The sequence below is a fragment of the Acinonyx jubatus genome, chromosome B3, assembly GCF_027475565.1.
Source record: "Acinonyx jubatus isolate Ajub_Pintada_27869175 chromosome B3, VMU_Ajub_asm_v1.0, whole genome shotgun sequence".
In the NCBI taxonomy this organism is placed as follows: Eukaryota; Metazoa; Chordata; class Mammalia; order Carnivora; family Felidae; genus Acinonyx; species Acinonyx jubatus.
The window spans coordinates 134,390,311-134,416,151 of NC_069386.1; the positions used below are offsets into that span (position 1 = coordinate 134,390,311).

The 25,841-nt window shown below is 49.7% G+C and overlaps 2 protein-coding genes and 1 long non-coding RNA gene across 4 annotated transcripts in view; 1 reads left to right on the forward strand and 2 right to left on the reverse strand.

The window, feature by feature from the left end:
• The window catches only part of DDX24 (DEAD-box helicase 24), a 31,950-nt gene extending 25,586 nt beyond the window's left edge, over nucleotides 1-6,364 (reverse strand). The window contains exon 1 of the mRNA XM_015074969.3: nucleotides 6,242-6,364. The gene's annotated coding sequence lies outside the window, so the exon portion shown is untranslated. The remainder of the gene's footprint in view (nucleotides 1-6,241) is intronic.
• On the forward strand, nucleotides 6,287-13,477 carry LOC128316111 (uncharacterized). 2 transcript variants are annotated; one of them, XR_008299629.1, is made up of 5 exons: nucleotides 6,287-6,375; nucleotides 9,318-9,500; nucleotides 10,714-10,935; nucleotides 11,701-11,800; nucleotides 12,977-13,477. It is a non-coding gene; the product is annotated as an uncharacterized LOC128316111 (long non-coding RNA). The 2 variants fall into 2 exon arrangements; XR_008299630.1 differs by having other exon boundaries at nucleotides 6,358-6,741.
• Nucleotides 13,478-21,642: 8,165 nt separating this feature from the next.
• Nucleotides 21,643-23,443, reverse strand: IFI27L2 (interferon alpha inducible protein 27 like 2). The gene is made up of 4 exons (XM_027066525.2): nucleotides 23,298-23,443; nucleotides 23,102-23,131; nucleotides 22,443-22,604; nucleotides 21,643-21,863 (listed from the first exon to the last, which is right to left on the reverse strand). The coding sequence occupies exons 1-4, from the start codon at nucleotides 23,341-23,343 to the stop codon at nucleotides 21,661-21,663; spliced, it is 441 nt and encodes a 146-aa protein (XP_026922326.1). The 5' UTR covers nucleotides 23,344-23,443; the 3' UTR covers nucleotides 21,643-21,660.
• Nucleotides 23,444-25,841: the final 2,398 nt, after the last annotated feature.

The following is a 25,841-nucleotide window of genomic DNA, read 5'->3' on the forward strand; positions in this document are numbered from 1 at the left end:
AAACTTAAAAAAAAAAAAACTCAAAAAGAACTGATACAACTCAACACGCAAAAAACAAATAATCCAATTAAAAAAAACGGGCAGAAGACGTGAACAGACATTTCTCCAAGGAAGACGTCCAGAGGGCCAACAAACACATGAAAAGATGCTCAGTATCACTCATCATCAGGAAAATACAGATCATTAGAATGAGCTATCACCTCACACCTGTTAGAATGGTTAAGCTCAAAAACACAATGAACAACAGGTGTGGGCGAGGATGTGGCGAAAAAGGAACCTTCATGCGCTCTTGGTGGGAAGGCAAACTGATGCAAGCACAGTAGACAACAGTATGGAGCTGCCTCAAAAAGTTAAAAATAGAACTACCTGAGGATGCACTAATTACACTACTGTTTACCCAAAAAATACAAAAACATGAATCCAAAGAGTACACACAGCCGTATATTTATTGCAGCATTATTTACATTAGCCAAAATTTAGAAGCAACCTAAATGTCCAACAGACGAATGGACGAAGACGATGTGGTATATGTACACACAATGGACTATTACTCAGCCATAAAAAAGACTGAAATCTTGCCATTTGCAGCAACATGGATGGATCTGGAGGGTATTATGCTAAGTAAAATAAATCCGTCAGAGGAAGACAAATACCATCTGATTTCACACATACGTGGAATTTAAGGAATAAATAGGCAAAACAAACAAGACCGTGAGAGGCAAACCAAGAAACAGACTTTTAACTATAGGGAACAAACTCATGGTTACCAGACGGTGGCGGGATGGGAGATGCATAAAACTGGTGATGGAGATTAAAGGGCACGCTTATCATAATGATCCAGGTTTTAGAGGCCTGAAGCTTACATAATTGGGGAGGGAGAGCTCTTTTAAAAAAATTATAATTACAATGTCATCCAAAACCAGGGGAGTAGGGCTGAGGGAAGTCCGATTGGGAAGAGACAACTGTCTTAACCAATTACTTTTAGAATATCATACTTTTGCAAATAGTGAGGCTAGTGATGTGAGCACATGACCAGAATCGCTCTCGGGGTCTTAGAAGGAGCCAGCACAAGCAAGGGTCCCTGAGCTCAGATTTCTTTTTTCACTCCGTGGCAAACCTGCCTTTGCTTCTATCAACAGTGGTGGCACAGAATTCTATTTTGTGGAGGCACGAAATTTTTACTCCATATTCCCTATTGTTTCAAACAATTGGCTTGCTGTCATCAGTAACACCATGATGACCATTCACGGGCTGATATTTTTGTGCATGTGTCTGACTCTTTTCTTAAAATGAGTTCCAAGAAGCCAAATTTCTGAGTCAAATGGAATGGAAGCTTTTATTATCTGTCTCGTGTTGCTAGCCGGAAAGTATGCCTTAGAATACACACCACCCAGCACAGCAGGAGAGGGTTCGCCTCTCTTTGCCCAGGCAAACACTGCGTGTTTTCAGTTAATTACTACCTGCAGCAGATATTGAAGAGGTTCTCAATCATCTCTCTTTCATCCCCTGTTCTAAATTCTCCACGACGGAGAGCTAACGTCCATGTTCCCCAGACTCCCGTGTAGCACCAGTTCTGTGCATAACCTGGATCGTGCCACATAGTCCCCCCTGTGCCAGAACTGGAAAGTGGGAGGGGGACAGGGCTTTAGCTGCCAATCACAGTAGTGGGACCTTGGTTTCCAGAAACAGCAGGATGCTTAAGACCTGAGCCCAAATCAAGAGTTGGATGCTTAACCGACTGAGCCACCCAGACACCCCTTGATGTCTCAGTTTCTTGATGCTGGTAGTGGTTGCTGCACCGTTGGTGGTCCAGGTCTTCAGCGTCATTCTGAGGATGGAATTTCAACCTTGAACCTCCTCCTCCAATCTTGAAACTATTTGAAGGCACCTAATTCCCTGTGTTAAAACCCATTGTGCTTAAGTGAGCTGGAGTGACTTCTGCTACTGTAGGTAAACCTTGACTAATAAACCAATAATAGATGCAACACACACACACACACACACGCACACACACACACAGTTATCTGCTTTAAAAAGCAATTTTACTATTAGTGAGATTGCACATCTTTTCATATATTTATTGGCCATATGTAATTCTCTCCTTGGAGACTACCTCTTCTTGTCTTCGGGTTTCTTTTTGGAGAAAGTTCTTTTCAAGGGCACCTGGGGGGCTCCATCAGTTAAGTGTCCGACTCTTGATCTCAGCTTGGGTCTTGATCTTAGGGTCATGAGTTCAAGCCTCATGTCAGACTCCATGCTGGTCATGGCGCCAACTTAAAAAAAGAATAAGGAAGAAAGAAAATAAATAGTTCCTTTCAAAAACTGATTCATAAAAACGCTTGACAATGCAGAGAGTAACAGTGCAAAGGTTTGGGTTTTTTTTTTCCCCCTTGGTAGGTCACTTGCTCTCATCCTTGTTCATGGTGCTTTTAATGGCAGATGTCGTCTGATGGAACCACTTTTTCCTGTCCCACAGGTTGTCTTTCTAGTTGTCTTCTAGTGACAGGAAATTCAGAGAAACCACTTTGCCTGTTTCTCCCCATGGGGAATGTCCTTGATGTCATGAATGCCGCCAGGAAGGCAGAGCCAATACCAACCCATCCAGAGACTTTTCCTGCAAGCTAGCTCTACAAACCTCTCCCCTGCTTGTCCCAAGGACGGTGGTTACGCAGGATCTCAGTGAGACTGGAGCAGTTTTTGCCAAACTGTTCGGGTTGCTGTTCCAAAGCTAAAGAGGGCTGGGCCGGGCCCTGGGTCTGGCCACCTCATTTCCTTGTGTTGCATAAGAGGCAAAGCCTCATTGCTTAGGACAATCAAGGATGTCCTGCCCCCCGATTCTGCCATTTCTTTCATTTCCTGCCCCTCCTTTCTTCCTCAACCTCACACTGAGACTCTCGCTTTCCTCTCTCTCCTCCTTATTCATGCGCCCATTCAAAACCCACTTACAGAGCTCCTGAGTACTAACCCAAGAGAAAAAGACGGAAAATCTATACTTCGTGGAACTTATTCCACTAGAAACAGTAAATGGAATAATAGGTCTATTTTCTGAGTGTCCCTGTGTCACCACACTCAGGCACATCAAGACTAATGAACTGTTCCCAGGTCACAACTAGCAAGGATTCCAACCCAGGCCATTGGCTCAGAGATCATGCTGTTAACCACCAACCCATGCTTCCATATGGGATTAGGGCCGAGTTCCTTTCAGTTCTGAGCTCTGTTCTCTTTGCATTGAGCTCCCCCATCTAAGTGGCTTTCTAGTCCCAGGTCTGGCAGGTCATCTAGAGCTGGCAGACAATTCTATCTGGAACTTGAGTCTCTGGCCCTTGGTCCAGGTCGCAATTCCCCAGCTCTTTGGGATTCCTTTCCGGAGTTCCAGTCTGCAGTCCCCACTTCCTGGTCTGCTGGTTTCGTCCACAATGGAGTTGCTGGTGGGGTGCACTACCTCTCTTGGCCCGTCACCTCTTGGTTACCACTGGTGGGCTTAGGCACACACGTTCGTGCACCTTACGTAGATAAAAGCTATTGCTAACAGGCGTCTCCAAAGCCAAAAAGCCACAAAAATTGGTGGGCACGGGTCAAGAACCTAAGAGCTATTAGAGCAATCACTCCCAAACCCAAAGACTCCTGCGCTAGGATAAGTGGGTCATGGCACAGGTTAAATTGACACTAGGTCACCGGCCAGCCTCAAGAAAATTTCCATGCGGCGAGGAACACTGTAAAACACTGTACAGTCCTCAACCCAGCTGCACACCCCTTGCAGGGATTTGTTCAGCCCTGGGAAGCCCAAAGTCTTCGCCAAAAATATCCTTAAACTCTAAAGAGTCACGTGGTCCATTTTCCGGCACACCTGCTTTTTTTTTTAACGTCTAAGAACTGTAGTCCCGGAAGCTAGAAGGATCTGCCAAAATGGCAAAATCTTTACTAAGCTTATTTTGTGTCCTGAGAAATTGTCTTGGTAACCATCAGGTTGGGCGCCCCAAACTGTGGCTAGATAGAAACATGGATTGCACCCCTTTTTCGGCTAGGGTCCTATCAAACTGCTGCTAGCCCTTGAGGAAAATTACAATGGCCACCACAAGGAACGTTCCAATTAGATAAGATCATGTAAGAAGTGCACTTAAAAGTCCTTAAATTAAAAAAGAAAAAAAAAGTCTCCAAATTAGGGGCGCCTGGGTGGCTCAGTTGGTTAAACATCTGACTCTTGATTTCAGTTCAGGTCTTGATCTCACGGCTCAGGGGTTTGAGACCAGTATCAGGCTCTGTGCTGACAGCTCAGAGCCTGGAACCTGCTTTGGATTCTGTCTCCCTCTCTCTCTGCCCCTCCCCTGCTGGTTCTCTGTCTCTCAACAAAATAAATAAACGTTAAAAAACAACAACAACAAAACCTTGTAAACGTTAAGAAAAAAAAGAAAAAAAAAAAAAAAACAAAAACCTTGTCAAATTCTGGTAAATATCAGAGCAGCAGATTGGGCTAAAGGTGAAAATTGTTACCAGAGTCAGCTCTCTTGGATCTCTGCCTGCAGTACCTTGTAGAAAAAGAACACAAAGTATCTTTTGCACCTTCTCTGAGAGTGTCTCCGGAGTCCAAGGGTTTTTTGCTTTTTTTCACTATAAGACAGAGAAACTAGAGGGATCTCATGGAAAGAACTGGTTTTTACTTACACCCCCATCTTACACACGCCTTATGGTTCAGATCATGAATGTCCTCCCTGTAAAGGTCAAGGAGTTAATGATTTCTTTGGGGTCTTCTAGCACAATCGATAACATCTAAGCAGTGACTGGGCCAGGTAGTCATTTGGATGTACATTTTCCAAGACCTCTGACTCCAGACACCTTGACCCCAGGACCCCTGGGTCCAGGGCATAAGTGACTTATGGAGGACACCCGAGCACTCATCCTTGTTTTGACCAGTTCCTGGATGCCTGAGAAGACATGTACGCTGGACCACATCCTCAGGAAAAACCCTAGACCCCAAGCAAAGGGGAATCTCCCTCTCTCTCTCTTTCCTTTCCCTTGTGAGTCTCCCAGACAGTCCATCTGTTATACTCTATCACTTACCCTATTTAATAAACTCTGCTGTCGCTTCTGCTCAGCCTGTGTTTGATTTCTACCCTGTGTGATGCCAAGGACCATCTTGGCTGATCCTTTGGGATCCTCTCTGGGTCCCCGGACCCAGTCAGCTTGCATCAAATCCTGCCAGAAATGTTTACTGTTTGTCTCAGCTTAAAAACAAACAAACAAACAAAACCTACACAGTAGTGCTGCGGTCAGAAATTGGCCAAGTTGCAAAACATGCTACAAAAATTTTTTCAATGTTTATTTATTTTTGAGAGAGAGAGAGAGAGTGAGCAAGGTGGGGAGGGGGGCAGAGAGAGAAGGAGACACAGAATCCAAAGCAGGCTCCAGGCTCTGAGCTGTCAGCACAGAGCCCCATGCGGGGCTTGAACCTGTGAACTGCGAGATCATGACCTGAGCATCTGTTGGATGCTCAACAGACTGAGCCACCCACGTGTGCCTGTTAAAAAATTTTTTAACCTTCCTCCCCTAAGCTAAAATGAAACTAAGTACCCAGAAGGAAAGTAAAACCTTCCCAAGCCTTTGTAAAAGTATTTACTGAAACAGATAAAGTAGTTAGATGGGTGGACCAACCTGTGATATTTAAACTGCAACCTGGGGCGCCTGGGTGACTCAGTAGGGACAGCTCAGAGCCAGGAGCCTGCTTCGGATTCTGTGTCTCCCTCTCTCTCTGCCCCTCCCCAGCTCGTGCTCTGTCTGTCTCTGTCTCAAAAATAAATAAACATTTAAAAAAATTAATAAAAAAAAGTCAGGGACAAAAATGCTCGGCGGCTACCCAGTCGTGAGCCCTCTCACTCTTGAGTTGGGCTTTTTCTCAATAAATTCAGTTGCTTTGCTCACTCCCTGTTGTCTGCAAGATTCATTCTTGGACTCCGTGAGACAAGGACCAGCATCCTGTAACATTGGCAGACCTCTGGCTCCCGCTGGTTCTCAGTTCTAGATGGGTCATCAGCCGGTGCCGGTCTCGGTGACACCTGGTCTGCACTACAACACAGCTGACTGCTCACATCCCCGCCTAACATGAATGACTACTGCGTCTTGCTGTCTACATCCAGTTTGGCGCCCCCTCCCCATCCCCCCCCAACACACAATGTCTATTGCCTGGCGAGCCCAAAAGCCTAACAGTTCTATTACAGTTTCGTTTTCCAGTAAAAACAAAACCTACCTCATTGGCTGTGCTTCAGTCAGAAGGGAGTCGTGTTATAAATATCCTGAGTCAGATCTTCTGGAAACACATCCAAGGTCTCAGGCTCAGACTTCTGGGTCCGAGGCCCGTTTTGAGAAAATCTGCTTCTCTGGGTAATACAGGGAGGGGTGGGCAGGGGCTCTTTCCCCTGACCTCCGAGGGAGGTGGGCGGGGGCTCTGTGAGTGGGAGGGAAGCTCTTGTGGATCCATTTGGGGAAGGTTCTTTTGTTCAGCATCACGGCAGTTGGGGTGGGGAGGGGAGGGACTCCAGCCCCAACCGCCCCTGGGCTCTGGGGCTCTGACACGATGAGCCTTGTTTGAGCCTGGGTGGCAATTGGCTAAGTAGGGGAAAAAGACGAGCGTCGGGAGGAACCAAATCGGAACCATTCCAAGCCCAGGCTTCGGAAGCAGCTGGACTTGGGGCAGATCACCTACCAGCTCTGTGGCGGAGATGTGTCGTCATCTATAAAATGGGGATCGTAAGCTCTCTTTTCTCATCATCTTAAGTGAGGAGATGACGCAAGAACAGAAACCTAGAGCTACTTGACTACAGTCTATGCCTTTAAGGCGTAATTGGTTCTTATTTCCTAATTCTGGCATCTGTTAAACGGCTCTGTGGAACTTTAGGAAAGTCCTGGGAAGAGCTGAGAAGTTGGTGCTGGGGTTTTGGGGAGGAAGGAAGCAGCCTGGTTGCAGAAATGAAGTCCACTCGCCAGCCTCCCTTAACCCTTTCCAGGCTCCTGCCTGGTGGAGTTTTGAAGTGATGGGGGGGTCCAGAACTGACGGCCAAGAAAGAATCCTTGAAGAAGTCTTTGGTCCAGAAAGGGTGATTTTAGGAAAGCACCGGGGGGGGGGGGGGGGCAGGAGAACTACCCTGGGGTTGTGCAGGGTAACTGGTTATATGCTATGGAGTTGGGGCCGATAAAGTCAAGATAAAGTTTCTTTAAAAAAACTTTTTTTTAATGTTTATTTATTTTTGAGAGAGAGAGAGAGTAAGGGAGGGGCAGAGAGAGAGGGAGACATAGAATCGGAAGCAGGTGAGCTGTCAGCCCAGAGTCTGACCTGGGGCTCAAACTGAAGGTGGTGTCATGACCTGAGCCAAAGTCCGTGCTTAATGGACTGAGCCACCGAGGCACCCCACAAGAGGAAGTTTCTTAAAGGGATTTCCTCATGCCAAAGAAGACTCACAGATGACTGGAGGCCTAGCTATTGTCAAACTAAAGTGGATTTTCCCTCTGGCAAGGCATTAGCATTAAGATAGGAGGGAGGTCCTGGAGATTAGCCAATAATAAGATGGCCCCTTTCTTGAAGTATTACTAAGATATTTGTAAACTAAAGGAGACTCTAATCAGTTTAACCTTTTGTTTTCTGTCCTGTCCTTTGTTCTTGGGCTGCTGGCAGTGCCTGAGGAATATATTTCACTCAGATCCCACCTGAGAGCGGTTTGTGGGGTGTTAGCTTGCCTTATGCTCCCTTATCACTGTCGTTAGAAGCTCAGAACAGCCCCTCGGGACCGCTTGAACCCCTTGAGTTTTCAAAGCTGTAGGCACACCCCCAGTTCTGGTGTTCCCCTCCCCCCCATCCAACTCCACCCTGTTAAAAAAGAAACAAACCCAGATTGGATTCATTGCCCCTCCCCCTCCAACAGCGCACCAAGACTTAATTACAATTTCAACCTCTCCCACGAATGTGACCTTTTAAGAGTCCATCTGTCATTTCCTGATCAGCCCTAGTGAAGTCATCTGCCAGATACAAATGAAAGGGCGGCCTACGCCAGCCGACTCCTTCTTGTTCTGTGTCCTTCACCTTGACCACACCTCCTCCCCTTGAGTAAACCCTCCCTCACCTGCCTAACAGGACTCGGACGCTTCCCCAGGACCCTTCCCCAGCCAATCGGCTGAGGCCATAGCCATTACCTCACCAACTGCCCCCAGGCCCCAATAAAACCTTTGTCCTTTTGAAACTCGCTCTCTTTCCCTGGTATCTCACCGCTGCGTCGGTGCAGGTAGGGGATTGAGCTCGAGCTAGCTCGAATAAAGGCTCTTTGCTTTTGCATCGGACTCAGCTCCCTAGTGGTCTTTGGGGATCACGAATTCTGGGCATAACACAAACCCTGACGTTCCCTTCTCCTGAAAAAGATGTCCCGGCCTGAAACAATCCTTTCTTTTCTTTTGCTAATGATGTCTTGCCTCACTCTCCTTCTTACAGGAAAGCCTTCATTTTTGTGCAGCTTCTCAGGGCATCTCTCTACTTGCTAGATGGGCTGTTGCCCTGTAACTGGGGCGCGGGGGTTCAAGAGCACCTGGCTCTGGGGGTGGGGGCAGAGCCCAAACAGATCTGGCTTGGCCACTCACCACTGGCAACATCCAAAAGGAGAGAGATGAGCAGTGGAGAAACAAGAAAGGGATTTATTTCAGTGAGGCCACCATCAGGAAGACAGTGGACTACTGTCCCAAAGGCCATCTCTAAAGTGCCAAAATACTTCAAGGTTTAGATATGGAAAATGTGGACAAAGTCCGTGAGTACTGCAGATGGACAGTAAAGGTCAGGTCCTCACTGTCTTGGGGTCAGTCTTGGGGTCTTTATTGCTGGAGGGGATAGTTTCCGGTTCTCACAGCAGGATGCTTGGCCCACAGTCTCCAGCCTGAGTTGAAAGATAAGCTGTTGGGGCACCTGGGTGGCTCCGTGGGTTAAGTGTCCAACTTCAGCTCAGATCGTGATCGCATGATCTCATGGTTCGTGAGTTCGAGCCCCGCATTGGGCTCTGTGCTGATAGCTCAGAGCCTGGAGCCTACTTTAGGTTCTGTGTCTCCCTCTCTCTCTCTCTGCCCCTCCCCTGCTGCTTGCGCTTTGTCTCTCTCTCTCTCAAAAATAAACATTAAAAACAATTAAAAAAAAAAAAAGATAAGCTGTAAGGAGGAACCTAATCAATTAGAAAGGAAAAACTGAGGTCAGAATGGAGGTAATTGAAGTCCCTTCAGGCGGATACATGATTTGCTTAATAAAGCCAATTAGATCTTCAAATTTACTTGGGTTGAATTTTGTGGTTTAACAGCCTTTCAGCAGATTTGAATCTGGTGGGTGCCAGTCACTCTCTGCACCATGGAAGTCGTCCAGATAGCCACCTTAGCCTCTTCCCTGGCTTCTAAGATGGTGGCATCCAAGGTGATGGCAGTGAGCCTGGTCAAAGCCACCTCAGCAGCCTGTGGCAGTGCCCTCGCCGGACTTCCGTCCGCAGGTGAGTGTTCAGGGAGGAGCTGGTGTGGAGCGAGGAGGTAGACGGGGATGGACAGAGTCAATTTCTGGCTTTACCTCCTTTAGGTTTTTACCTATGTGTCCAGCCAGGCTTTCATAGCAGTTTGAGACCCCTGTAGGGTCTCAGATCCAGAGCATTGATTTTAACTAAATTCTTCAGTTTGGGCCTGTTTTCTTCATTAGTTTCTGGGAGCTCTGTCTCCCATCTTAGCTATTTATTCTTGCTGTTTATTTTCCCTTTAGCCTCTGCTTTGTAACAAAAACTCAACCGAGTACATTTTAACAGAATTTTTAAAAGTCTATTTATTTTGAGAGAGAGCGCGAGCGAGAGCGCGCATGTGCGCGCGCGCGCGCGTATGTGGGGGAGGGGCAGAGAGAGAGAGAATCCCAAGCAGGCTCTTGCTGTCAGCGCAGATCCCGACTTGGGCTCAATCTCACAAACTCCTGAGATGATGACCTGAGCTGAAATCAAGGATCCAACACTTAACTGCTTGACCACTGAGCCCCTCAGGCGCCCTCAACTGAGTACATTTTAAAGGTCTAGTTGGCTTTATTATGAGTCAGTTCATGAATCTGGCAACATCCCAACTAGCAGGTCTATGGAACACGAAAAGTTCTCAAAGGCGGAGAGAGAGAGAGAGCAGAAAAAAAATTATTAGCAGAGAGTCCATTGTTTTAGGCAAGGTCACCCTCCTAAGGGGAAGGGAAGGGGTCCATCAGTAAATTTCCTAGTGCTCTCTGTGAAATTCCCATGTTGACCGGCTAAGGGTTCTATTCCTGGGCGCTGAAACTGCCTTCAGGTTAGGTGGGAAGTCTTGGTTTACACTTGGGGCTTTAACCTAAGTGATGCCATTTTGGGCCTGTGGTTTTCTTTTTAGCCCCCCTCCCCTGCCAATAACTCCCCCCCCCCCCCAAAGTCAACCTTTCTTATATGCTTAATGTGTTTCCGTTTTTCATACCGTATTTATTTTTGCGAATGGGTGTTGGCTTTTGTTTGCAAGTTTAATTTATATGCAGAATAGTGCATTGCCGACCTTATTCTGTTGCTTTTTCTGCACTGAGAACCACGTTTTTGAAATTGTCAGTGTCAGTAGGTGAGTGTCTAATACTTGCTTCCAGTTCTTGCAAAGTGCTCCTGTGTGCCACTTACCTTTCTGTCTCCTGGGGGGACACTGGGGCCCTCCCACCTCCCCCAGCACAAGCAGCAGCTCAGGATGGAATGGGGAGGACCGGGCCCCTGACCACTGCCGACCTCTGACACTGTGCATTCACCCTCTGTTCTTCCGCGGGAGTCACCCTGTCATCCACAGCTGCCCTGAGCCAGGCCACAGCTTCCCTGGGATCTCTGCTGGGGACACTGAGTGGCTCCTCCCTGGTGGAATCCCCTGCTGCCGCCTTGACCATCTCCCCACTTGGAGGTAACTGACTCTGGAGAACAAACCCCCCTTTTAGGGGGCCCCCCACTCAGTGCTTGGAAGTGTGACAAGGAATAGGGCCTGGGCACAGCCAGCAGCCCTCCCTGTTCGCTAGAAACATAAGGACTCCTGAGCTTGTGATAAGCAATCCATAAAATAATAAGAAAGCTAGATGTTATCAGACACTGTGCCCTCCTACTCTCTATGCTTAGCATTTAACATTTACCAATTGGTTTAATTACCATAACAATCACAGAGGAAGACTGTGGGGGGGCCGGCCCCCGGTGCCAGGCTAAGACCGGTGCCAGGCTGAGACCGGGTCGAGCAACGTTCCCTGTTGACTCAAGCCAACCTGGTGGTTCCCCCTCCCATTCCCCCACTTTCAAGGGCACACGAAAGCCTTGTCAAGGCTGATAAAGTTAATTCCTGAAGACTGTGGTCTGCAGGTGTTGGCAGTAATGCTACCTCCCTTTTTCTACCCCGAGCCAGATAGAAACAAATATGGGAATTGTGTTTTGCTAGCAATCTTATCAACAAGGTCTTGTGACCCGTCTAGAAAATGCACAAGAAACACAGAACTAAATGTTTTGGTGGGCAGCAATTATGTGAAACCTGTTTATTCTTAGAATGACCTAACCCATAAGAGTCTGCTTATAAAAGATTGTGTACAGCAACAATAAAGCCGTCACTTGGGCCATCAGCCCAGGGGACCCTCCTGTTCCCAAACTTTCTCTTCTCTCTTTTTTTCTTGCATTCCCCTACCCTCAGGACCCTGACCTCGGTGTTTGTCGCGCCGGCCGCGACAGAAGACAACACTGACCCTCATGTATGAATGAAGGAACGTTGGCCAAAAGCCCTGGACCAGGAGGTGGGGTTGCTCTCAAGCCTGAGATAGGAAGTAGAATCAAAATGCAAACCTGGTCTAGGGAGGAGGCCTCAGGGAGGGGCAGCTTCTGGAAGGACCTGGCCACCCTCTGCATGGATGACGAGTCGGGGCGCCCAGCAGCGGGCTAACCAGGCGAACAGCACCCATTTCCCATGGGCCTTCTGTGTACGTAGGGGACCAGATAGGCCAAGCTCCCGGCCAGCCTGGCGTCACCTTTCCTGCCAAACAATAATGTCGAATAGTAAATACCTTCTAACTGGCCTTTTTTTTTTTGTAAATATTTTTTAATAATTTTTTTAAGTTTATTTATCTATTTTGAGAGAGACAGAGCATGAGTGGCGGGGAAAGGAAGAGAGAGAAGGAGAATCCCAAGAAGGCTCCACGCGGTCAGCCCAGAGCCCGACTTGGGGCTTGAACTCACGAAACCGGGAGATCGTGACCTGAGCCCAAATCAAGAGTCAGATGCTTAGCCCACTGAGCCACCGGATGCCCCTCTATCCAGGCTTTTGATTCTTGAGTCTCTGACTCCATACACCCCAGGTGGCCCCTCTGGTTTAACTTTTTTTTTACCATCACCCCAAGTCTCTCTTCCTGGGGAGCTGGATGAATTCGTTCCTGCACATCTTTCTATCTTTTACAGTCCTAGCCCCTACGGCTGCAGCAGACATCTGCGGGGGTTTGTTTGGTTTTGTTTGAAACAAACCAGCCTTAGAAGGCAGAGAGAAAGAAAAAGTTCTGATCTCTCCACAAACAGCCAACCGATCAATTCACAGACAGACCAAAAACAACAACAACAAAAAACAAAACCAAACAAAAACCAACAAAGCAAAAACTGTATGTGATAATTGGGTTTTCTGAAACAAGGACTTTGAAGCCTGTCTCCAGATAACTTGAGGTCGAGGCATGCAAATCCCTTCGGGGCAGGTCATTTACATCTGGAATCGGACTCCCCAGCAATCCTCACCAAGTTCAGGGCTGTGGGAGCCACCTTCCCAAGAAACCCCCCTTGTCCGAGTGAAGCAGGGAGGGGGACAGGTGCAGTCATTTCCTCCTGTCTCCCAAGCTGGGCAGCACCCTCCCCATAGGTGGGCTGTAGGCTCAGGGAGCAAAGGGGAGGCCAGTATGGATCCACTCACAAAATGTTCTTTTGGTTTCTAGTCAAGGTTGGCGCAGCTGTGATGGGAGGAGGTGAGTCTCTGCAAGGAAGAGGTTCAAGTCCTTATCTGCCCCCCCAGCCCCAAGGACTTGGGGAGCAACCATCCTCGTCCAGGCCCAGGTTTGCCTCAGCCTCATGTGGATTGGTAGAGATGGGCAGGAAGCAAGGAACTGGAAACAAGAAATGAAGGGGCCTCTGTAGTAGGATGATTTCTCAGCATGGTGCCCAGTGACCCTCACCCTTTTTAAAAAAAATTTTGCTTTCATATTTATTTATTTTTGAGGTTGAGAGAGAGAGAGGGACACAGCGTGAGTGGGGAAGGGGCAGAGAGAGACGGAGACACAGAACTCAAAGCAGGCTCCAGGCTCTGAGCTGTCAGCACAGAACCTGATGCGGGGCTTGAACCCGTGAGATCTTGACCTGATCCGAAGTCAGATGCTCAACTGACTGAGTCACCTAGGCACCCTGACCCTCACTCTTCTATACTCCTCCCACCTTTGGAGTGCCGGCGTGGGGGGGGAGGGGGGCGGGGGCGGGGGAGTCATGTGAACATGGTAAGATACCACTCCCATAATCATGTTAAGTTATATGACAGAAGGGAGGCCAAGCGGATGTGTCTATTCACATGAGCCCTTTATTTTTTAATATTTTAATTTTTTAAAATATGTATTTAGTTTTGAGAGAGAGAGAGAGAGAATAAGCGGGGGAGGGCCAGAGAGAAACGGAGACACAGAATCCAAAGCAGGCTCCAGGCTCTGAGCTGTCAGCACAGAGCCCAACACAGAGCTCGAACTCACGAACCATGAGATCATGACCTGAGCCAAAGTTGGACGCCCAACTGACCGAGCCACCCAGGTGCCCAGTCACATGAACCCTTTAAAGGCAGAGAATGTTCTCTGCTCTTCACAGAGGAGGAATCAGAGATTGGATTGGAGGGGGATTTGAAGTTTCTTACCATGGGTTCCGAATGAGAGCCCAGTCTGGCTGAACACTTGATTTTCGTCTTGTAAAACCTAGACAGAGAACTCAGGCCCTCCTGGACTTTTGACCTGCGCTAAAATGTAAGAACTGGGCATTATTTTAAGCGCTGACTTTGTGGTCGTTTGTGAGGCAGGGTTAGGAAAGCAGCAGAGGCCTGCTATTGCTTTTCCCTTCACCAGGCCAAGGGGTGTTCCCTCGGGAGCTGAATGAACACGCTCAGGCAACCCCAGGATTCCTGAAATTCCTGGCTTCACTTGGTGCCCAACTCTGGGTCCTGCGCCTGTGAGATTCCAGGGGCCCCTGCCTGCCCACAGGCGCCCCCGCTATCAGGGGAAGCCAGGCCCCTCCACAGCTCACCATCTTCCGGCACACGATGGCCGGCATGCTGCAGGGAGGAGCATAGGGAGGCACATTCTCACTGTGCGGGTCTAGGATGGCCTCCTGTCCAGATGGGCATCTTCACCAACACCGTAGAGGCTGCTGGGAGTTGCTCAATGTCTACTCCTTCCTTCTGGCTCACGTGATTTCTGGGCCTGATTTCCGGCTAGGTGCATGATCTCCAGGGGAAGGACTGCCATTTTCAGTCTCTCTTGCTGCTGGGTGTGCTCACTCAGCTGGGTTCTTCTGGCCGGTGAAAGATGAGTAGAACGAAGTATACGATGCTCTGGGGATAAGCAGTTAAAGGGGAGCCGGTGGACCCGCCTTTGCCCCTCGTCCCCTTCCCGTGACTTCTGCTGCAGGCGGGGGAGTGGCCATCATGAGCCAGCAGATGACAGCAGCACCTTAAGGAAGGCAGAACAAGACTGCAGGAGACTGGGCCCCCAGGAGCAGAGCCACCCTCTCCCCCACACCCCAGCCGAGACTCATGACTGAGTAACAGAAAGAAACTTCCCTTGTTCGAGTCAAGAGGGTCTCTTTCACACCAAGCAGACATATATTCTAATGAACACAGTTGGGTATCTTGATGAGCATAGAGGAATCAGTCCAACAGAGGGGTTGCATTTACCTGTTCCTTCTGCATACGCCACTAAACGGTAACAGACCAAAGATGCTTAGAACCACAAGGGCAAAGAGGACCGGGAAGGTGACAGTAACACTACATTAGGAGCTGGAAATCACACAGCCATGTGGTTCCCCACTTAGCAGTCCCGAGAAAGCTGAATCTTAAGCTGTCAGTGGAGGAGGGGAGAAAGAGGCAGCTCTGCCCGGGATGACCCCCCAGGGCTCAGCTTCTGGAAGGTGGCGTTGCGGTGGGCCAGCACAAGTCTGTTGGATGTCTGTTACAGGAATGAGGCAGATCCCCAGAGATCCCCTCCAGCAGACCACTGGCACTTGATTTTTGGCAAGGCTGGGTCTCTGGGACAAGGGGCACCAGGTACTGCTGAGAGCAGGACCTTCGTACTAGAACTGAGTTCTCCTACAAGCATTGAGACCCTCGAGCTTCATCGATAGGTCCCCAGAATGCTGGTGGCCAGGTTACAATGCTCAGAATAAAGGGAGGAAGATTCTTCTCGGGAGTCTTACCAGCCCAGGAAAAGAAATGCTCACATTCTGACACGTGGGGAGAGGGGCACTCGTTGAAAGTCTCAGCCAGATTAAGGTGTGGTCCCCGAGCAGATAAGAGCCACCCCTGCCGGAGTCCAGCTCCAGCAGGTTCGGGGGTTCCCGAAGGATGAACAGCGTCGGCAAAAAAGTGAAAATAAAACAAAACAAAAATAAAAACAAAAAACTAAAATAAAAAGCTAAAATAAAAAACTAAACTAAACTAAAATAATAAAATAAAAACTAAAATAAAACTAAAATAAAAACTAAACTAAAAACTGAATAAAAATGGACACACAACAGCAGTGTGTTGAACTGGCCGATTTATTGCAGTAAACGCAGCATTATATATGCGAATGATTTCCTTGTAACATACATCATCTATGTTTTTCTAACATTACCCAATTCTAAAATTGTCCCTTTGTATAATCACCCAATAAGGAATAACATGATTGTATTGTCATAACGTTCCCTCCTGCCCTTTGCTTATTGATTAATTTCTTTTATTGTTTTCATCATGTATCTATGTTTATAATGTGTAAAGTATTTGCTTTGCTGTTCTCACGAAAGGCCATTTATCTCTCAACACCTCAAGTGGAACAGTTACAGGGACACGACCTCTTAGTTGTTTCCCTGAACCCTTCGTGGTTTTGAAGAACAAAAGTGTTCGCCTGGGTCCGAGGTGCCAGGAGGGGGCCAAGAGGGCCTTAGAAACCCACGCCTTATACATTCTCAGAGAGACAATGCACCTAGGAACCAATGAACCATTCTGTACTTTAACCGACTAGGTTCAATCACCATCTGGAATGTCTCCGGGGGGCCAGGTGGGCCTAGGGGTCAGAGTGACCTGTGTCCATAGATACACTCCTTAGTTACCGGAGTGGGGCTTTCGGATCCGTATGTCTCTCCTTTGTTGGCCGCCTTTGCTGGCAAATGCATGAGGCGATCCTTCTTGCAAGTAGAGGAGTCTCCATGGGGAATGGCAAGGGCTAAACGTAAGGCCGCACAATTTCTTGCGGAATCTTATTTTCTTCCCTAATGGTTTTTTTTTTTTCCTTCCAGGGGGCCTGCCGAGGGCCATTCCCCAACAGACAATACCCCAGGTAGTTTTAAGGCCAAATTACCTAAAAGCGGGAGTACCAGAAGCTTCCCTGTCGGCGGGCCGCCCTGCAGTCACCAGTCCGTCCACAGCCCGGGCCCTGCCACTCAGGCTGGGTAGCTCGGCTTCCAGCACACCCCTGCAGGAGAGTCTGACACCAGACATCTAGGAAGGCTCAGACACGAAAGAGAAGCAGTGTTTCTGGCCCTCTCTCTCCTTTCGCCCCGAGCCCTGAGACACTCACCTTCTGACCGAAATGCAGCTTCATCACCGGCTTCCCCACCTGAGAGGAGAGGGACCCACGGGGGACCACAGTGGCTGGTCTGAGAGTGTGGAAAGCATTGGGCACAGAGAGGGATCCCGAGGTGAGGGGAATGCAGCTGGCCCAGGAAGGTTGCGGGTGGAGATGCTATGACTTGCATTAGCACCCAGTCTGGGCGAGAGAAGAAGGGGAGCCCTGCCACCGTCCTCCTGAGTCCCCACAGTGACTTCGGAGACACCTCTAAGGCACCCCGGATACTCACAAAGCAACTTAAAAGGGCTGGAACGGGAGGATCAAGACAAATAACATTAAAAACAGATCTACTATGGGGGGGGGGGGGCACGTGGGTGGCTCAGTTGGTTGAGCATCCGACTTCAGCTCAGGTCATGATCTCACAGTTTGTGGGTTTGAGCCCCGCGTCGGGCTCTGTGCCAACAGCTCAGAGCCTGGAGTCTGCTTCAGATTCCGTGTCTCCCTCTCTCTCTGCCCTTCCCCTGCTTGCTCTTTCTCTCATATTCTCTCTCAAAAATAAATAAATATTAAAAAATATTAAAGGGGCACCTGGGTGGCTCTGTCGGTTGAGCGTCCAACTTCAGCTCAGGTCATGATCTCACAGTTTGTGGGTTCGAGCCCCGCGTTGGGCTCTGTGCTGACAGCTCAGAGCCTGGAACCTGCTTTGGATTCCGTGTCTCCCTCTCTCTGCCCCTCTCCCACTTGTGCTCTGTCTCTCTCTCTGTCTCAAAAATAAATAAATAAATGTAAAAAAAAATTGGAAAAACAACAACAACCCAGATCTACTATGGGGTGCTTGAGTCGCTCAGTCGGTTGGTTAAGCATCCGACTTTTGGTTTTTGGCTCAGGTTATGATCTCTCAGTTTGAGTTGGAGCCCCTGCTTGGGATTCTCTCTCTCCCCCTCTGTCCCCCCACCCCCACCCCAAATAAGTAAATACACTTTAAAAAAATTAACAGATCTACTACGGTCAAGACATTACTCATGACTCATCACATAAAATCTGCACCCCAAGATTTTTGCTGCCCCTATTTTATACATCTTGTTAAAAGATCTTGCGAAGAAATGATCCAGAGTCCCTAACTCTTGCTACTGTTGAAGATGGGCATCTTTCCACAGGCTGAGAACGGCTGGCTTTGTGGCTTATTTCCAGATTGGGAGCCTTGAACTGGCTTCTTGCCCACCAGCTCTCTCCCAGCCGCCTCCTCCAGCAACCAGCCTGTATTCAGGGAGATAAAATTATTTACCTGATGAACCAAACCGTTTCAAATTGCTGAAGAAGTTCAAGGTAGGGTGGGGGAGGTGGACGACTTCACCAGTTTCAGCCATCTTTGGGCCAGCCCCAGCCCAACTCTCTCGAGTGTCTTTGGTAACAGCGATTTTCTGGAGGAAAAGGTAATTGCAAAGGAACATTTGTCTTTTTTTTTGAAAAATTTTAACGGATGTTTATTTATTTTGAGAGATAGAGTGCGTGCGTGCGCGCATGAGCACGGGAGGGGCAGAGAGAGAGGCGCACCGAGCCCGATGCGGGGCTCAATGTCACGAACTGTGAGATCATGACCGGAGCCAAAATTGGGAGTCAGACAACGTAACAGACGGAGCCAGCCAGGTGCCCTGAGAAGGAACATTTTTCAAACTGAAATTGTGCCAGGCTTTTTTCCTGACAGTTGCAAAGACTGAGGGACCGTCCACTCGTTTGAGTGACCTACCCTACAATCCTTAACCAGCCTCAGAGCCTGAGCTGTGTTGTCTGCTGGAAAGCTGACAGATCTGGACCTGGTTGCGGTCCAGTCCGGACCGGGGGGGGGGGGGGGGTAGGTCACTGTGAGACAGACTGTAGTGGCTCTTGTGTGAGCCTCATTCTGCTGCAAGGAGATGAATAAGGCCTGAACACAGCCAAGTTTCGGGAACAGTCTAATGGAGCACTGTGGCTGTTTTGGGTTCAGCCCTGGGGGCTCCCGAGTGGCCTGAAGAGAGGGAGGGATGTTGTCTTGGGCTGAGGCTCCACCACGAGGACTCAAGTGCCAGCGGTGTGTTTGGGAGGTGACCCTAGGGGGCACCAAGAGGGGATGAAAGATGAGGTGGAGAGAGACCCGCGGCCATGAAAGGGTCCATTCATGAGTGAGTCTGCACTGTGGGCAACTGAGATTCGATTCTCCGGAGACCCTTGGGAGACCCCCGGGAGTCTAGGGCAGGCCTGAGTTGTCCCACCTGAAGGGTGTTCATCCCCAACTAAAACCCATCATTGGCTGAAGTCTCTTCTGCGGGAGCCGACACCCTGCTTCCAGCCTGTCTTGTCAGCCAGGTCTGGGGGCCTGGGAAGGGGTCATCGGCGCTGGCAGTAGGGGACAGCAAGGGCTAGAGGGTGAGGCCAGGGGGTACGGGGGCAAGGCTCCAACCGTCCGCTGCGCATGCTCAGTGGAGACCAGGAAGTGACCAGTATTTATGTCAGGAGACAAGTGCGCCTCTTCCCCTAGGAGTACCCGGGAGCTCCGTCTTACCGGAAGTTGCGCAGGGTGTGGATTTAGGTGTTGCTATGGCTACCACGGGACTATCTTCACCTTGTGTTTCCCTTGGGAGCTGGTGTTTCTCAGCGTCTGCTCCATTCTCAGCTTTAGGCTTCCTTTTGGTGTGTGGTGTGTGCATTTCAGCGAGGGTCTCCCTGGACACCTGCTCCCCCCAACCGTGCAGACGTCTGTTGCTTGTTACTTGCCAGGCTGGCGGCGGGGATAGTGGCATTCTCTGCGGTCCCATCGGGCTTCAGTCTGGGCAAGTCTGGGGAGGGGATTTTCTCAGTAGCTCTGTCCCTCCCCCGGTTGTGGGTGGGTTCGCTCTGCGCCCAGAAGGGTTCAGCACCCCGACCTTGGGGGTGGAGGTATTCTTCTTTTCTCCCCCTCCAACTACGGTGATTTTCACCTGTGTTCTGGGAGCTTAGGGGTTTACTGCCCGACCCCCAGCAGCATGAGGCTCTCGTCCCCCAGGGGAGCAGGGAGGTAAGGCGGTAGCTCCCTCCACCCCCAGCCTCCTCTCCGCGAGGGAAGTGTTCTGTGGGTTTCTGCCTGCCCACAAGTCTTTCTTGCGAGCACCAGCAGACCTGCCAGCTCTGAGGGGTTCAAGAAAAGTTATTTACTTTTATTTTAAAGCTGATATACATTTTATAAAATTGCTTTCTGTAGGTCGTGGGGGAACGAGCTTAAGAATTCCCTGAGCCTGCACCGATGGGTTAACAAGGCGTAAAGAATTAGAAAGCCACAGGATGAACGCACCCAAGTTTGGGTAAACAAGATTGGGTCAACAGGGCAAAGGCCAGCCAGTATAGGACAAAGGTATAGGAATAGAAAAGCCTTGGGATGAAAGCATCAAAAATGAGGTAAACAAGATTAGGGATTCAGGGCGGAAATGCCCCCCAACTTAGCACAATGGCAGAAAGGTGCTTTCACAGGAAGGACAAAAACAGGAAAACAGGACTGTAGACCACAGCAGCCGAAGTTGCCCGGAAAGGAACTAACAGCAAAAGAAAGGTGCCTTGTTAACCCTGAGGTAGCATGCTCTTTCTTGTCCCCTAGGCCAGTTGAGGTAAACAGAGGTGGCGCCCCATGCCTGCTGTAAACAACCTTCCTCCCAGTGCCAGGATTTTGTTTTGTATTGACCCAAACCCCTAACACTGCATATCTTCAAAACCCCCTTTCCCTCATGCCCATGAGCTAATGTTCATGGTTTCGTTGTCTCTCTTTGCACGTCCATCACGCTTGTAAGCCTTCCGATCTTAATAAAAACGGAGCAAAGACCCTTCTTCGGGGCTCTTGTCTCCTCCTGGACATTAGCTTCTCTCACATTGCAATCCTGCGTCTGCTCTCTTGAACTCCAGACCCAGAGTCTACCACAGTGGGTTGTCTGGATTTTTCGTGTTGTAGGTTGGGAGTGACGCTCTCTCCAGCTTTCTACATCCTAAGTGGCCTCTCCTTTGGATACGTCCCCAAGTGAGAGTCTACAAAATGCAGAGGGTGCCCCTAGAGGCCCCCAGGCTATTTACTGGGGTGTAAGCAGAAGTTCTAGAATTTCTATTTCTATTTATGTTATATCTCATTCTTAAAAACAAACAAACAAACAAACAAACAAACAAACAGCAACTCCAGAGAAGAGACCTTTCTGGCAGGAAGTAAGCCCTCACTTTGGACTTGAGTGGAAACAGGGGATACCAATCGCACCTGTTGCCAGGGTAGGAATTGGAGGATTTTTCCAGACACGGCGTAGTGACCATTCGTGATTCAGTCTCCTCGCCTGGAAGCGCCCAGAGCCCCACTGTGACATTCAACATACTAAGTTGTCCTGGTGATTTGCTTGCCAGCCTCCCCACGGGACTTTGAGGTCAGGCAGGGAAAGGCCAGTGTCTTGTTCACATCCTGATATGAGCAAGACACTGGCCTTTCCCTGCCTGACCTCAAAGTCAGGATGTCTAGTGTCCATACATAAGGAAGGGCAAAGTGCTCTGTCGTCAGTGGCTCAATATGTATCCTGGCTACCCCTGACCCCAGCTGCCCAATGGGAACTTTTGTCAACCCCCATCACTAAATGAGGGGGGAAAGTGAGGCCCACAGAAGGCCAAAGAATGGTCCTGGGTGTATACAGCCTGGATGTGGTCATCGCTTGTGAGACTACGATGAATCAAAGCCTCCTGCCAACTGATTCTGTGCTTAGCCTGTGGGGTGATTTGGAAAACTCCAGTCCCCCCCCCCCCCCCCAACAGGGCTGCAAGGAGCAAAGACGTGGAGGTGCATCCACACACGATTTTTATTTCTCCTGTTTCTCTGAACCGAGCGGGGGGTTTGGAGGTTGAACTTGGGATTCAGTTTCTCCTGGCTGTTCCCCTTCAGACCCGGGTTCTGCTGGGGAAGAGGAAGAAGGTTCCTTTTTTGAGCCTCCCAGCAAGGCTCCAAAAGCTGACCCAATGGAGGCCAGGAGGATGTTGGATGATGTGGAGAGTCCAGCTGCCCCTGAGGAATAGACAGAGGGTGAGTCCTGGAACCTGCAGTGGCCAGTGGCCCCGACCCCTCTGGATGTCTGAGGCCCAGAGACCTGGATCCCTCCACTAGGTTCTGAAACCCCCAGGGCTCCACTTTGGGGAGACGACGCTGGAGGTGGCAAAGACAGGAGAGGGGGTGAATCTATGGGAAGTTAGAGACAGAGGACAGTCAGCCAAAGATCCAGTGAGCAACCGGTCCCCTCACCTTACACAGGAGGCCACTGAGGCCCGGAGGGGAAAGGACCCACCTAGGCCACCCCCGTGTCAGATTTGGGCTGTACCCAGAGCCCTGGGCTCCTTCCCTTCTTCTCCCTCTCAGAGCCCCTTACCCCTCCATTCTCACCAAACTTCACTCAGAAGGAGCCAGAAAGAGGGCAGTGAGGGACAGTCAAAGGATCCGGGAGGATGAGAACCACGGAACTGGAGGGAGCTGAGCCCTCCCTCAGGCTTAGCCTCTGGGGTGAACGCCCTCCTCGCTCTGCTCCTCTCCCCACTATCCTGCGCTCCCCCACCCGTCCCCCGACCTGTCCACCGCCCACCCAACACTTACCCACCGACTGGAGCGTCGCCACCAGGCTGCCCGCGGCGACTCCACCCCCGTTGGCGACCGCGGCGGCGGACATCATCTTGGCCGCTAGGGACGAGGCGGCGATTCCCGCCCCGGTGAAGCCCATGGCGCCCAGCACCACGGGCACGGCCCCCACGGCCACGACTGCGGGGAACAGGTGCTGGGTCGGGGCGCGGGCCAGGGGAAGGGACCCCTCCCGAACTCCTTGGCAGTTTCAGGGGCCTGTCTGCTCTGAACATCGATGGGACACGGCAGCTCGGTGGGGGGGGGGGGGGGTCCCAAAGCAAAGAGAAAGGGGGGGATGTGGAGTCAGGTGGGGGACAAAGAGGTCACGGGAGGCCCACCCAGGAAGTGGCAGTGACCTACCGGGGAGGTCATTGCCCGTCACTGTGTGTGCGTGTGTGTGTAAATGTGGGAGGTGAAATATACCACTGCAGTTTATAAACAACACCCCCAGTCAAAGGAAATCTCTACGCGCTCCTTAGAAGACCTAAGGGTGCAGCCAGGCCCCGGATCAGGCGTCCTCTTCCCGGGAGCACTGTGAGCGCGGCTCTCCGCTCCTAACATTCACCCCGGCGGCCCTCCCAACCCGCATCTCCGCAGTCCCCTCCCCGGCGACGCAGGGGATCCAGGCGACTCACCTCCTCCCACTGCAGCGGCAGCCGCCCGTTCTTGGGACACGAAAAGGGAAGAGAGACGGAGAGTGAGTTAGCTAGTTAATAGGTGGAGGGAACGAAGGAAAACAGAGGGGCGTCTGGCCCGTCCTAGGTTGGGGGTCCGGGAGGCCTGTCCCCCACCACAGCCCAGGCTGCCAGCTCCCTGCAAAGCTAGACTCACTCATCATGGTGCCGCCTTCCTTGTCCTCGCGGAGCTCTGCAAACATCTAAGCACCAGCGGGGGTGATTTCATGATTTCCAATGGAAACTCGGCCTGCCCCTCGCGGGGCAGGCCCTTCCGCGCGGTCAGCCCCTAGCAAAACCCAGAGCCAGTCCTGCCCCGCCCTCCGCCCCGCCCCGCCCCGCCCCAGCCCCCAAGCCCCGCCCCGCAGCCCCACTCCTCGGCTTCTCCGCTGGCCTGTCCCTCCAGCTGAGCGTCCCCCTCCTCCCCCGGCTCTTCTGCCCTCTGGTGGTTTCCCTCCTTCTTGGTGGCCCCGTCAAAGAGAAAAGCGTCCTAAAGCATCTGAACAACAGAGAAATGGGTTCCTGCAATAAAGAAACAAAGAAAGATAAAATAACAATGTGAAGAAAAAATACGGGTGACTCCTGAAAAACATGGATTTGAACAACATAAATCCACATATATGCGGATTTTTAATAGTACAGTGCTGTAAATACATTTTATCTTCTTGTGATTTTCTTAAAAATTTTTTTTAAATGTTTATTTATTTTAGAGAGAGAGAGCAGGAGCAGGAGAGGGGAAGAGTGAGGGAGACACAGAATCTAAAGCAGGCTCCAGGCTCTGAGCTGTCAGCACAGAACCCGATTAGTGGCTCGAACTCAACAACAGTGAGCTCATGACCTGAGCCGAAGTTGGACGCTTAACTGACTGACTCCACTTAGGTGCCACTTAGGTGCCACTTAGGTGTCACTTAGGTGCCACTTAGGTGCCCCTCTTGTGAGTTTCTTTTCTCTAGCTTACTTTATTGTGAGAACGCAGTGTATAATGCATACAACACAAAATAGCTGCAAATCGACTGTTTAGGTGGTTGGGGAGGCTTCTGGTCAACAGTAGGCTATTACTAGTTAAGTTTTAAGGGAGTCAAAGTTATAGGCAGATTTCCCACTGTGTAAGGTGTTGGTGCCCCAACCCTCCCTCCCCCATGTTCAAGAGTCAACCACATTTAATTTCATTTCCAGAGGGAGACACATTTTGGCACATTTCCTTCCAGTCTACCTCACCAAGTTTGCCCAGTTTCTGTCACACTCGGAAAACGTAACCCCCTTACCAAGTTCCGATAACAATGTGCACACTACCTTGCAAGCTCCCCATTTAATGGGTCATTTAAATTTCCCCAGGCTGCTTAATATTCTTCCACAGGATTTTCTTTGAAGTCAAGTTTATTGAGATATAATTTACACACGGTAAAATTCAACCTTTCAGTGGACACATCTATGGGTTTGGGCAAACTTTTAAAGTCGAGGAACCACCAGCTCAGACGTGGAGCATTTTCTTTCTTTTTTTTTTTTTTCAAGTTTATTTTTATTTATTTTTTTTGAGAGACAGCTAGAGAGGTAGCAGAGGGGCAGAGAGAGAGGGAGACAGAATCCCAAGCAGGCCCAGGCTGTCAGCACAGTGCCTGATGCGGGGCTTGAACTCACCAACTATGAGATCATGACCTGAGCCGAAGTCAAAGTCAAGAGTCGTGCTTAACTGACTGAGCCACCCCAGGCACCCCGGAGCATTTTCAACATCATCACCCTCTCCCCACACCTTGTCTCATGCTCCTTTGTAGTCAGCCTTGCTGGATCCCAGCCCCTGGCGACCACTCATCTGTTTTTATGTCCCTACACGTTTGCCTTTTCTAGAACTTGTATGTGTTTTGTACTTATCATCAAACAGCTATCCTGTGAATGTGCTGTAGTTCAATGTATCAGCACCCCCACCCCCCAAGGGTTTAAATTCTTTCCAATTTTTGTTCTTATAAGTGCTGATAAGTGCTTATGAGTTCTTATAAGTGGCAGGAAGTGCTTAGGTCACCATGCACAAATAGTTTTTTGATAATATGTTCCTACAGGTAGAGTTGTTGGGTCGGACACGATGCATTTCTTATGGAACTTGATATTTATTGTTAGGATGCTCTCCAAAAATATTGTCAGTTTACCCATCTCTCAAAAGTATGTGAGAAGATCTATTTTTTTTCCTATTCCTCACCAACAGTTACCTTTGTCAATAAAAAAAAAAGAAAAGATTTGCGGTGAAAGGTGGAAAATTGTGACTTATTTACATTTCTTTTACCACTAATGAGGTGCGAAAATAAAAGGAAACCTCGCTAAAATGGAGTTGCGAGGCCAGCAGGGGGAGCTCTCACGCCCTACCGCTCCTCGTCAATTGCAGACCCCCAACCGGAAGAGACCTACTTTCCAAGTAGATACTACTTTGGTTACTGCTTTACTACCCCAGGCGGAGGAAGGTTTTCCGCCTACTCTGGCAACAGCCCAGCCAAAAAGAGAGCCACACAACAGAGCCAATGAAGAGCCAGTCTGCTTTGAACTTCGAGTTGACTCCAACGGACTTTTTGTTTATATAACAGCCCTCCCAACTTACCCATTCCCTTTTACCCATTACCCAAAGAGCTTATTTCTTTGTTCCCCAGGCTTGCCTATGGCTTTGCCATAGGTTCTGTGTCAGGGATTGTAATTCTCCGCTATTCCTGAATAGACC

Bases quoted from the DNA above. Each gene is read 5' to 3' on its own strand.
- IFI27L2 (XM_027066525.2), bottom strand. From the start codon at position 23,343: ATGTTTGCAGAGCTCCGCGAGGACAAGGAAGGCGGCACCATGATGA. The intron at 23,132-23,297 runs GTGAGTCTAGCT...TCGTGTCCCAAG, and splicing joins GGAAGGCGGCACCATGATGA to AACGGGCGGCTGCCGCTGCA. The intron at 22,605-23,101 runs GTGAGTCGCCTG...TGTTCCCCGCAG, and splicing joins TGCCGCTGCAGTGGGAGGAG to TCGTGGCCGTGGGGGCCGTG.